At 36.2% G+C, this 13597-nt stretch overlaps 1 protein-coding gene across 1 annotated transcript in view; it reads right to left on the bottom strand.

The window, feature by feature from the left end:
* Positions 1 to 12261, bottom strand: part of Smp_141470 (putative cytochrome C oxidase assembly protein cox11) — a gene marked incomplete at both ends in the record, with an annotated part of 31619 nt that extends 19358 nt beyond the window's left edge. Inside the window, 4 exons of the mRNA XM_018798255.1 lie at positions 4023 to 4098; positions 6372 to 6551; positions 7618 to 7659; positions 12130 to 12261. Coding sequence (XP_018653215.1) covers positions 4023 to 4098; positions 6372 to 6551; positions 7618 to 7659; positions 12130 to 12261 — 430 coding nt within the window. The remainder of the gene's footprint in view (positions 1 to 4022; positions 4099 to 6371; positions 6552 to 7617; positions 7660 to 12129) is intronic.
* Positions 12262 to 13597: the final 1336 nt, after the last annotated feature.

Raw genomic sequence — 13597 nt, 5'->3', positions numbered from 1 at the left:
ATTAATTGTGAGGAACAATTTCTCAATGAATTAAAATCTGATTACTGTTCTTATGATGTAGCATCACATGTTAATTGTCGTCACTCTGGATTTATCTCTAGTGATATACCTGACGAATGTGACAAATATGTTCCGAATGAGTTGAATTCTAGTTACATTTGTGTTGTTATTGTATCAGATGTTGGATATTCTCACAACCAATGTGTGTCGAGTAGAACCCCTAGTCCGCTATATGATGAGTCAGAGGGTATAACAAGTTTTCCCGAAGCATTCAGAGGACCAGGCCCTCCAGATATGAAGTTTGCACAGGAAGAAAATACAAATCGAGTCTAAGATTACCCTAGCGAGTGTGAGGCGGGTGAAGATTTTCCATTCGATGATTGTTTAGCAGTGTAACTAAGCCTATATGAATCGCATATGTTAATTTCACATATCAATTCACATTTATCTGATAACTGGATAATGACCTTGTGTATCCATACGTAAAAAGCAGAAACAACATGAAGATGCCACAAGTATTTGGAGTTTGACAACACTTCAACCACTAACACCTAAAAATGAATCGTACCCACTCAATGAAATTAATAGTCAGAAGCGAGGAGTTTGGAAGATATATTTAATAGATTATCAATAGATAGAGAATCGACTGATCGAACTGGCTAGCTGTTGCAGCAGAAGTTGAGTACGGAGTTCCCACTCGTGATCTTGTGCGAATGCATGGCCGAGCGCCTTCAGCTAGGTGAGTCCATCAAAACTAATATGGTCAGCATCTGATATTGAACATTTACAGATCTACTGGTTTTGGGGAATTATTTATCTCTACAGTACTTTAATCTAAAGTCAAATGACATGACATATCTCCACTTATATCAATGCTTGTGGATAACTGCAAACACATATGTGCCACAATCCTGTAAGAAGATGGTTCTAAGAACACTATAGAACTTTAGAACCCTGGCAATCAAGTTAAGCGGCAATCAACAAATGCATAAATCAATCCAATCAATCAACCAGTCAGATAAATCGCGGAAAAGTATAGGATCAAAAAACAGATCAAAAGGAGACATAACCAAAATAAGGAGGACGAGGATGACAGATAAAATGTCAAACATAACAAATTAATATCGAGTCAGCAGAACAAGCTGAGTGCCGAATGTAGAAGATTTCAAATGCCTGACTTTCACCTGACGTTTGTGCTCAAGATGTTGTTTCGAGGAACAATGTGAGCTCCACGACCAAACCATCCAGCTCAAAGAACGAAACTTCAATAAAATTACTCACATGAGCTTTATATCTTTCCTACCATCTCATAAACGGGATTTCCTTCATATTGTGAGTTAGGTGGAGAGAAATTGGTAGAATCATTGAGCATTCACATATATCAAGCGGTGTCTGATAAAACTTTCGAACGTTTTTAAATCAGTCGCTAAAAGCTGTATTGTTTGCCTCGCAACAATGCAAGTCAAAATTACTAACATTTATCTAAACGGCCTAGTCACCATTATCTACAGCAGACTATGGACAAACTAACAGCACTTGATTGTACTGGATAACTCTAACATGTTTCTTCTTAAGCGCTCACTGAGCCACTTGTCAATACAAATTTTATGAGAAGTAATTTTAATCTGAAGATCTAGCATCGGAGTTTCCAATGCATGCATAAGTCTTTTTAAAAAAGTGTCATAATTTGTAATTTATAATGCTATTTCGGCAAAACTTCAGACTGCCCAAAGACAAATTTATTGTAATATTTTCATCATAAAGATTCGTGTGGAATATCCATCCGAGGTCCGAATAGCAAAGTGTTGTATTATTTTACCGGTTTTCAGAGTTGTTAACTCCTCCTGTAGCTCCTCCGGGGGCTACTGCCGGTCCCAAGCCCGGGTAAAGGAGGAGGGTTGGGCATGGGGTTAGCGACCCTATCCTGTAGAAAACCAACTCGCTAAAATATCGCTAACCAGAGGTCTGCGGCCTATGTTCCATTGGGAGTAACAGGCGTAAGTAAGTTTCAGAGTTGGTAATGATAGCTTTTGATACTACCTTAAATTTCCTGCTTAAGATTGTAAACTGAAAAGCAAAAATAAAAGACTGAAGTTCTATGAAAAGGGGTAAAGTTATTAGTTTTTAAAATTTCTGTTGTAATTCCTCAGATAGTCATTCACAGACCTAAGTAGAGGTAAATAAATCTCAAAAATAAATAAATCCGTATGTCTTCAGCATGAATACCAATTTCATCAGTCTTACTAAACACACACACAAGAATGACGTTTCTATAGCCTAGTCGATAGTCAGCATCAAAACTTGAAGAGTAAAGACTGATTTCTCAGTATATTAGAAAATTTACATCCTACCGAGTCTGTGACTTAAGTGCCTATCTGGTATAAAAATCAACCTACTGTAAGATGTACTTCATTCGAATCCCGAATGAAACGAAGAATTCACATACTAATATCTTGTTATTGAAATTATTTTGTTTTCATTTATGGTCAAATTCGCAACCATTATTCAACTCCATCAGCGGGGAAAAGTGGTTGAATAAAGGACTGGAATGCAAATTTTTCGGAATGCCTGTCCAAATAATTGCATTATTAGCATGTGCAGTATTAACTAGCTATCAACATATAAGAGAACTAAGTGGGATCAACTAGGCTAGAACAATAGTAGTATCAGAATAACATTAAAATTGGACCTTATAGATCCTCAACATTGATAATCTCTGTCGAATGATTGGAGGCCTACTCGAATTAGACGGGAACGGTGTGACGAACCAGCTAACTTCGAAGTCATACCTCGCGGTCAGCGGCTAACGTGGATTACCCCTTCGACATGCCAAAATACTATGGCTGCTTTGAAGGCCATATAACATAAAGTACGTTATTATGGAAATATATTAGTAAGAATGATTATAGAGAAGATAGCGAGACCACCATCGCGTGCGCCAGTCCGTGGCATGCGACTAGCTGATGCGCGTTGGTTGTCCTTGCCCTTGACGGGGATCGATAGTCCTTTCGATATTTAGTGACCCAACTGCCGAATGCTTTGTTTAAGGCTCTGTGACATTTCACTGGCCCTAAAACCTCTTTGTAATTCAATTTGATTAATATGTACACAGAGATTTGGAATCACCAGCGTATATATTAGGATAAAAATAACATCAGCAATAGGATATGCAACAATCGTATTTAAGTGAAGTAAGTTTAAGCAGCATTAGGCTGGTCTAATTTTAATTGTTTTGAAATGAATTCAAACTGTCGAGGATATCAGTAAGGATCGAACAAACGTCACATTTCCAAGTTATCTAGTTGTATTGTAGTCAATAATTAAGGTCATATTTCCTTTCATCCAATCACTTAGTCATCGATACTTTGGGACAACTTTTACTACACAGTTAATTGGAGGCATGACTTTTCTATGTTGTAATTTTCCTCCTATCACGACTGACTGCGTTACACCTGACACGTCCGTGGTATGGTAAAATGACATTTTCATTGTAGAAAACTGTATTTTTCATGTAGGCCAGCAAGAGCTAGAGATTGAAACACGCCTTTCATGAATTACGATATCGAAAATAATAAATCCCACCTAAATCTGACTGGTTGAAAGGCTCAAGGTCAAAATCAAAAGCGGAGCTTAACCCAGTCGCCTATTGGTAGACGAATTTCAAAAACTAACAAATCAATATAATACGAGTATACGTCAACAGATAGAGGGATTGAAAGAAATGAATATCGAGGAAATCAGTTAGATGACCGAACACAAGTCAAGCAATCGAATTAATGGATTTGAGAGTAGCATGCTTAGTCAGATATAATAATCCAAAACGGGTATACACTAGTGAATTAAAATGCTTAGTATTTGTACGAACTAATGACTCCTTTGTACTTGAATCCCCGCATATTACTAATTTCAAGGATAAGACGTCCATTCGTGCTCATCTAATTCTATATGGCTTGAATTATACTAATTTGAGAATCCTTATCTAGTACATTAATCCGAATACTTCTATGCATGTTTATACTTACTAATGGATGTTTTCAGAACAACTGAGAATTTTGTATTTAACAACATACCTAATGGGATAAGTAGGGTTTTTTCGACCTGAAACATTTTCATACTAAAGACTTTACGGTGATTTCTGACATCTCGTTTAAACTACCGCAGCTAATGTAAACTATGTCAATTCTGACCAACAGTCAAGGAATTTTATTTATTTATTTGAACATGCAAATATTGGTACAAAGGGGCAACGAATACATACGCACCGCACAAATCTCATGTGATTTGTGTGAGGGCTGTGATACTGCCAGGGTGTCCAGACCGAAGCAGGTGGTTTTCTTAGGGGGCCACACCCGGAGCCTTTGATCTAAAGGTCTGATCTACAAGGCAGTGGAACATCGTGAGATGCGGTCCCATGGTAGTTAGTGACCAACGATTGATTCATACGCAATTTGTTCCCTCAGGATACTGGAGCCCATTTACACCATTGGTTTGGAATCAGTGTTTTCCAACTCCCCTAGGTGGACGCGCCGTGTCCACCAACCCGTTTAAAGCGCCGGACATTCGCTTTTCGTCCTCTCAATTTCGTAAACAACAGTAATGCCACGAGAAGGCAGTGAGTACGACTTCCCTGGTAGAGGTTATATACACGTGGCCGTATGAGTATTTCGAGAGGGAGAGCGGACTCTCCCCACTCTTGGCCGTACCAGGGCATTTGGAGGCACAGTCAAGAAAACGATGTCTAACACGGACCGGAGGTTACGGAAAACGGAGATACCTCAAAATAATAAACTCAATGCCATTCACTTTCAAGTTATAAAGTTCTACAGTGAACTATAGGTCTGACGTTTATTACTAGTAACGGACATGGGATAGAAATTAACTGGTTAAATACACATATTAAAATGCCCAATTACGCAAACCCTCACTGGTGTTTGAAAGGCTTTGAGATATGATTTGAAAATGGTAATATTGGGCTAAATTAGGAGGGTAAAAATTAACCCTCACTAAAGAGAATTAGTGGGCTATCTATGAGTAAGAAATCCAAGAATCAGGAAGACAATAACTAAGGATTCTTATGAATAAATAATATATTTGTGATATCCCAATGAGTAGAAAAATTAGATTTTCTGACGTTTCGTGACTCAATGCTCAATTTATTCAAAATTATCAAATCAAAACTTGGTAATGATACCTATAAGGATTCTTATGTTTGTTTCTGGACTGTATTTATAAACAGGACTAAAAATCTACATACCGAATATATTGACATCAAATACCTAGGATTGATGCAATAAACTAATACTCGTGGTCTGTCATCACAATATATTTAGTCAAGAAACTAATGATTCTCCAGAAAGATAGCTCACAATTTGCATACAGGAATGTGACTGTCGTGTTTATAACAGTTGCTGTGATCTGCCTATGACAAATATTCAAGTTTCACAAAGAGTCAGTTAGATTAATTTCAATAACATAGAATGAAGACTACAGAATCAGTAATTTTCTCACATCCATCAGTTTGAACTGCAGTAAAGAAGTACATACACTGAGTTTGTTCCAAGCCAGTTTAGTATTAACTTGGTAATTCTAAAAAAAATTTGTCACGTCATTTACAGAAGCAGGCATTACAGATTACTATGATCGACTTTATGAAGTGTGCAGCTACAAAAACACAATACCAGACAATAATAATACAGATTTATCAAAAACTATAAAAAAACAATGGATCAAGACTGAATTACACATATCCAAAGGGTGGAAGTATTACAGAGTGAACATTGAGTTTTTAAAAAATAGTAAGTTTCATTCAATTTAACTAACAAGAAAATAAGTAATTTATTCACCAAATAACTGGTTGCAGGGGTGTTCATAATGAACATATTACTAATATGATGTGATCATTAGGCTGAAAGCATTCCCCACCACTGTACACAAAAAAAGGGACAGATATTCATTTCAATGTAATTCTTCATTGAAGAATTATGGCAATCTGCCATTATAATGTAGGGTAATGCAAAGATGCACAATCCAGAGACTAACAAACACTTTACAGTAGAGATGAAATCACCAAACTGATGTTTACATTTCAAACAAATCAATACCACATGATATATGATAACACTTACAGAAGTAATTAGTGATTAGTAGTACCATACATTTTCATTGAAAGGATATTTCAAAAAAACCCAGGGAAACCACTTTCTATGAGGTTCTTTTAAAATGACTAATTTAGCAGCTAACTTATATGTACAAAAACATGAATAAGGTGAATGGAAAGAATTCTATGTTCATTTTCTTAAAGAGTATAAAAGATTTTTACGCTAGAAATTGTTTTGTTCGTTCGTTTATCGTTTAACCGGCTAACTAATTACCTCAGGTAGTACTTCCGACTCCTGTGTAGCACTATATTCTGGAGTTGTGATTCCTGGAATATGAAATTTAGCTTTTTTGGCTTCGAAGAAAGTATAATTTAATATAATTTCTGAACATCTTTTTAACCGCTGATCTGAACTAATTTCTGGATCAAGGAAGAAAAATACAGGCAGGTCAACCTGGGAAAGAAATATAATAATAATAATAATATGCATACTGAAAATATTTAATGTATGATGTATAAAGTTGGCCAGATACCATCAATAACAACCTACTGTGGCAGTGAACAAACCAAATTATGAAAAGGCTCTGGGGGTGAGTAGGATACATAATGCGGAAATCATAATACTGCATCACAAGATAAGTCCTGACTTTGAGCACTCAAGGCAAAGGAAAAAGAGGAAGACCAAAGAACAAGCTGCACAGGGAATCGGTGGCAGACACCAAAAAAATGAATAGCACTTGGCAACAACTGGAAAGAACCCAAGACAGAATGAGTTGGAGATTACTGGATAGTAGCCTATGGTCTACGAGGCGTGACAGGTAAGCAAGCAAGTATAATAGTGTAAAACTACCAATTGTCCTCGTATTGAATGATGAGATAAGCATTTATTTAACATGAACTTTTAAAAAAGCAGAGAAAGTTCTGTGGATAGTACTACTAACTCTAACACTTAGTTACGGCAGAGTGACAGTTGAATTTCAGACGATTTAATTTCAAAACCAATATGTTAGGCTTTGAGATACTTTTCCTCTCACACAGAGGATTTCTCAAGTAGAAGTGGGCGACAATGGGGTTCAAAACTTATTGTAAATGAAATACATGGATTGTGATTAGCAGTGTAATCTAGAACGAACCTTCTGTCTCATGTAGGACGTGTCATCTGGATGTACCTGCATCCCAGTGTTGGTATTCACATTTAGACTGGAATCTAGTGATCGCAACCACTTTTCTAGTGAGTTATTGACTTCAGATAGCTATTAACTTGATTAACAAGTATGATTTTTATATCACTATTAGTAGTGATTCGAATTAACTCGCTGTTGATATGCCATCGAATGTTTACCATTACTTCTCTTCATGATGATTTAGCGATCAAATTAGGGATTTGATAAAATATCTCTCAACAATATACCCTTTCCTCTCCTTACCCTTCTCTCATCACATAAACGGACTCCAATTTATTCGATATATTTAAAAATATAAGATTTTCTTAAAAAGAAAAAAGAATAGCGAACGCTTACTTTTTCGTGAGGATTAAGACGTTGTTCTTCGAAACAGAAACACTAAATGAGATATACAGTGTAGAAAATTGGGAGACATAAAATAAAATTTAAAAAACAAGGTTATAATTAGTAGTGTTATAGCATATAATTTAAATTTACAAACTGATGGTTCATTCACTTATAAAGTCAAAATAGTAATTATGATAAGAAAGAACTCAGTAGCTAAACGTTACGACATTTATGCCAAAGGTTATGATTAGCTAGGTTTACTGTATGCCAGTAAATTATAATATCATGTAGACATTGAGACTGAAGTATATATAATAAGATAACTAGCTCCACTTGAGATGTACAAGTTTCTGTACTCGGTTTTGAGGGATATTATTTATGTTAGAGGTGAGTTAACGAAACAATCTGGCAACTTAAGAGAGTTGGAAGGGTGGTTTGAACATGAGACCTACTAGTCGGTTGAAAACTGAACAATCCACCCATCAAAGAAATTGTTCTGAAGTAGGTGGGACTGATTAGTACATACGAATTAATGTTATGTTCATAAATAAATAATGCCGACAACATCCGCTGTAAGATGATTGGATAAATCTTACAGATTTCGTCCCAATAGCTTTTATCCCAAATATTATTGGTTGACAATAGGACTTGGTTGAAGAAGTGGAGAGGTGATTAGTCTATAAATATGAAATATAGCCGTAAAGAACTTGAACCAGTTGGCCTATCAGAATTCCCATCATATTTCATATCCTAAAGATCATACAATTCATTGGACTTAAGACGTTATCAGATACATCTCAGAGTGAAAATCAGCAACAATATTGGCTGAAGTTCTTCCAATCACCCCCAAATCCTCTGGTACGGCCAAGGGTAGGTAGAATTCACGCTTCTCAAGATGCTCTCATATGGCCACGTGTATATAGCCACTGCCACAAAAGTCATACTCACTGACTTCTGGAGGCAGGGAAGTTGTTTACAAAATTAAGAAGACGGAAAGCGAATATCCGGCGCTTAAAGAGGGTTGGTGGGTACGAAGGGTCAACCTAGGGAAGCTGGAGAACCAAACCAATAGTGCACATGGGCTCTAGGATTATGAGGGAAAAAAGGAGTATGAAATTAGTCTTAGTCACTGGCTACCATGGGAACACATCCCCTAACATCGCCTTGTGGACTAGATTTCTAGGTTAAAGGATCAGGGAGTGGCTCCCATAAAAACCACCTGCATCGGTCTAGGCAACCAGACAGTAACCCAGCCCTTACACAAACTTTTTGTGGCGCATATATATTTCGAGACCCTTTGGTACCAATATTTATTTGTCTAAATAAATAATAAATAAATTTTTTTCCACTAGAATCATTATAAAAGTAAGATGAGCTTCCCTAAGTGGAAGACATTCATGTTGAATGAATTTTTCATTGAACTGTTTCGTTTACGAAATACTACGTCGATTTATTTCATTGTTGATTGTAAAACGTAGTCGTTTTTTATACAAGATTATCATTCCACTTTTTGTGTATGGTCCATCTCTTTCGGTGTCCTACTGAACTATTAAAATGTTTATACATTATAAACTTGTAATTTGTGAATAGCAGATGAGAACCTGATATAAATAAACAATTATCCAACTTTTTATGTGTGTTTTGTGACCCAGTATCTGACTCCTGTTAGATCGAATGATGACTGTTACCGAAATATATATGCCGCCAGCCCTAGTATATAGTTATCGACTTAAATCCCGTAAGAGAATAACGGAATAAATCAAATACGAGAATGAATTTCAGTACGTATATTCCATACATTCGTTGATACAGACAGACGAGTGATGAAACGAAATGGAGAAAGCGGAGAGAAACAAAGAGAAGAGGAGAAGGCAAGTGAGCCAAGTCGATTTGATCAAGTGTGACTCGACATTTATAGTCAGGCAAAAATAAGTTACTGATACGTAATGAATAGGGTAAGCAATTAACACACCTACGCTCATATAAAAACAACTAGGGTTAATAAGCGAGTAATTGACAAGGTCGAAATGTGGCCGAAAAAGAATGAATAAATTAATTAGTCTGTCCGGGAGTTAGAATAACCCATATGGGCTTGACTTAGTACTAGACTTTACATATATACTACATCAGAACAAAATATTTTTTTTTAAATGGGGTATAATTTATCACTTGAAATGAAAATGTAAACTGTTAAAATCACCCATTTTACCGTAATCTTAATTCACTTATCTGCTTTCAATGATCTATAGGCTTATTACTGCGTTCTAATTTTTTTTCCTAATAACTACTGATAGAAATAAATACAGATAAAAGAGGTAATGATGTCACTACTATAAATCAAAAATGGCTAAAGTCAAGGATTACGTAATTTATTAGAATGATACACATGAGGTAAGAAATGGTAAATAGAGGTGGGTGTGCTAAGTAAACTTTTCAACAATATTAATAATAAGTGAGAATAATACAGATTTCAGATATGAAAATGTAAAAAAAAACTATGTACATGAGCTAAATTGTCTTTATGTCCATCAAGAGAATAAGGCCAAAAGTTGGATAAGGTAAAAGAAGCGGTTGAACATATTTCTTCTGAACTAAATGTTACAACTTTTTGATCTGAACAGCTACTGCTTCAGCTGTTTGGAGGATTTCTAGTCTGATGGCTTTAGGTAGACAACTATTAATACACTATATATCATTGTAAATGATTGCTCTATATTGGCGGTATGACTCGTTTGCACTAAATAAGCTAGAACTGAACTGTTAACAGCTTTAACCACACGTCTGCTTAACCTAACACAATGGAAGATACTCCCAAGCATGAAAATACAAATTTCTAGCAAATCTGCCAATATAACCTCCTCTATAATAGGAGTTGAATTGATAGATACATAAACAAGTGACGGGTGACGAGATAATTTATCTTTCATTCTCGAAGTGACAGTCAGACATCGAGAAAATATCAATCGTCGTCTACCTGAATTAAAAGCTCTTTGAATTTTTCTGTGCAATTTTAGTAATATCACTTAGCCAACTGTTTTACCTTTAAATCTTATGTGTATAAATAGAGACTCCTTATTCATTGTTATGATTTCCGTTCGATGATCCGTTCCACCTGAATCACAGCTGGAGCTTGAGCTGACAGTGTATATAATAAACCAGGACAGATACCATAATCACGATTTAGTGTGTCACTTTTGTTGATGAAACTGTCAAGTTTTTTTTTGTTATGCTGATTAATTTTATCGTATCTACTTTAGCTTTTATCTAGAAAATAACTGTGTTCCATTGGTTGCTTCATAATAAATGACGGTGGATTATGGAGATTGAAAGATGCTAGACTATTTTACGTAGAATAGCACACAATTTGAAATTGCACACTTACATATATTAAACTGAATTACAAAAATTTACAAATGTACATAACATTTACATCAACATTAAATTCCTCTTTTGATGCTCACGATTATATGAATCAACTGTATTAGTGTTACCCCTTGAAGCATGAACGCTTTTAAAAGTCCCATTCCTTATTGGAGAATATTCAGGTTTAGATCTTATTCTTCAAGTTACTGCAATTATAAGAGCCATTAATACTAAACGGGTGTCCAACCTGAATAGGATAGAAATGGAGTTTGAACCTGTAGCTTTTTTTGATTGAAAATCAAACTGTTAAAAGCAAGAAGCCATCTAGATTTACATAACTATCAATGTAGCATGTCTTAACTGCTAAATAAAACCGTAACACTAGACAGTGTCAGTTTGTCAGCCGAAACTGTCTAACTACAATTCCATCTTTACCCTTCATTTTCCTTAGTTTCCCTTGTTAAGACCTGTCACATTTTCTGAAATAAATATTTAATTATAGATTACACCTAACATAAACAAGTTAATTCACTAAATGATGTAGTCAATCAAATACAAAACTTCATTCATTTCTATTGGTTGTTCGAATTTTTCCATTGATGTCTAGGACTGCAAATGATCAGTCCCTTTTTGGCATATGTACATCCTGTGCGGATTGCCCCGATATTGCCATTAATTCACAAGCATTATAAGTAGAGATGGATGGTGGCTAGAAGCGGAGTCCAAGACGCGTGTTTCGTTATATTTGAAACTCTTCAGGTAGATGTATTGACATCCCAGAGTTGGTGTTTACTGAGGGACTCGAACCCAGTACCGTCCTGTACGCACAGAATGCACATACACCAATGAGATACTGATCAGTTGCAGTCTTAAACGTTAATGGGGAGATTCAAACAACCAATGCAAATGAATTGAACTTTACTACGTTACACGAGTCAGTAGCTATGTGAACTCAGTAGCTAAGTAGAGATAATGCGATAACGTTGAAGCGAAAGGTACAGGGTTTAAATCCTGGAGTAAACATCGACTCTGGGATGCAGATGTACACCCAGTTGACAAGCCTCCAATAAAAGGAAAAGCACATCTTGAATCTCAGTGCTATCCACCGTTCATCTCTGCTTATAATTAATTAATTATATATAAAAACCAATAACTTACTTGTATTTTATGAAAATATTTCGATGCTTCGATTGGTAAAACAGAATAAGTAGCAATGCCAACAATAGGTTTATCAGTTGGATTCTCAGCCGTATAAAATGCCAATGCTGTTTCACCAGGTACAATTCTTAACTACAAATGTTTTTTTTTCGTTTTTTGTGGTAAAGAAACACAGATTGTAATATAGAAATCTATATAAAATATACACAAATAATTTTGCTACAATTTAAGACTCCAGTATAAGAAAATAATTTGCTTTGTCTAAGATGGATCCGTTCAACAATAAGGGGGATTCAGGGAAATAACTGGCTATTGTTCCTTATGCTTTTACAGTATAAACATCGGATCTGATGAATTGGTATTTAACCATTGATATCTAGAGCACAGAATTTTCCGACTTCATATACTCAGTGTTTTACTAAAACAAGTATTTTTGCCTTTGAAATCATGAACCGATCCAAGTTAAACCACCGTTGAAAACCTGGAAGCACTGGACCCTGTTTCGTCTTAGTATGCAACTCCTCAATAGGAATAAGTATACACAATCCCGTACGCAAGACTCAAACCCAGGACCTTAAGTCTCACGCGCGAATGCTTAACCTCTAGACCACTGAACCGACATCTAACGGTGTTAATGCGAGATAGCTACCCACCGAAGACAATGGAAGATGGTTGCACAGTATTGTTGATCGATTAAAGTTAGACATTAACACTGTTGGATATCAGCTCAGCGGTTTAAAGGTCAAGTCCTCGCGTGTGAGACTGAAGACTCTGAGTTCGATTCCCGTGTGTGGGGTCGTGGGTGTTCATTCCGACTGAGAAGTCTCATACTAGAACGAAATGCTCTTCAATGTTTCCAGGTTTAACTTAGATCGATTTATGATTTCAACATTCTCCACATCTCCATACTCAAAGCATCTATATACCAGATAATGATTTCTGTTGATTATTGAAGATATCTGTAGAAATAAAAATAATTTCACAAATTTTCATTTATATTTCTTTTTTATAAACTGTCCAATTTTATCTCCGTGGTGTCCTATGTAAACAATTGATAATTTTCTGTATTTTCATAGTTGAAATCATGAGACAATTGAAGCTAGACCACCATGGAAAACCTGGAAGCACTGGACGGCCGTTTCGTCCTATCATGGGACTCCTCAGCAGTGCGCGTCCACGATCCCGCCTCGCCAGATTCGAACACAGGACCTGCCAGTCTCGCGCCAGAGCATTTAACCGATAGACCACTGAGCCGGTCGGCATCCAACGGTGTTAATATCTAACTTCAATCAATCCACGATTTTGAGCAATCGTTCACAAATTGTCTTCAGTGAGTTGATATCTCTACAACAGACCTGGTAGAACTCCACTGGTTACTGCTTCCCAATAGAACCCAAGGAAATATCTCCTGAAGTCAGTCACTAGTGAGTATATGATCATAGATCAGAAGGGGTTTTGTGGATGCCGG

Source organism: Schistosoma mansoni, chromosome 6, assembly GCF_000237925.1.
Source record: "Schistosoma mansoni strain Puerto Rico chromosome 6, complete genome".
NCBI lineage: Eukaryota > Metazoa > Platyhelminthes > Trematoda > Strigeidida > Schistosomatidae > Schistosoma > Schistosoma mansoni.
Note: the sequence above shows the minus strand (reverse complement) of the source record. Positions and strands in the feature narration are given on the sequence as shown.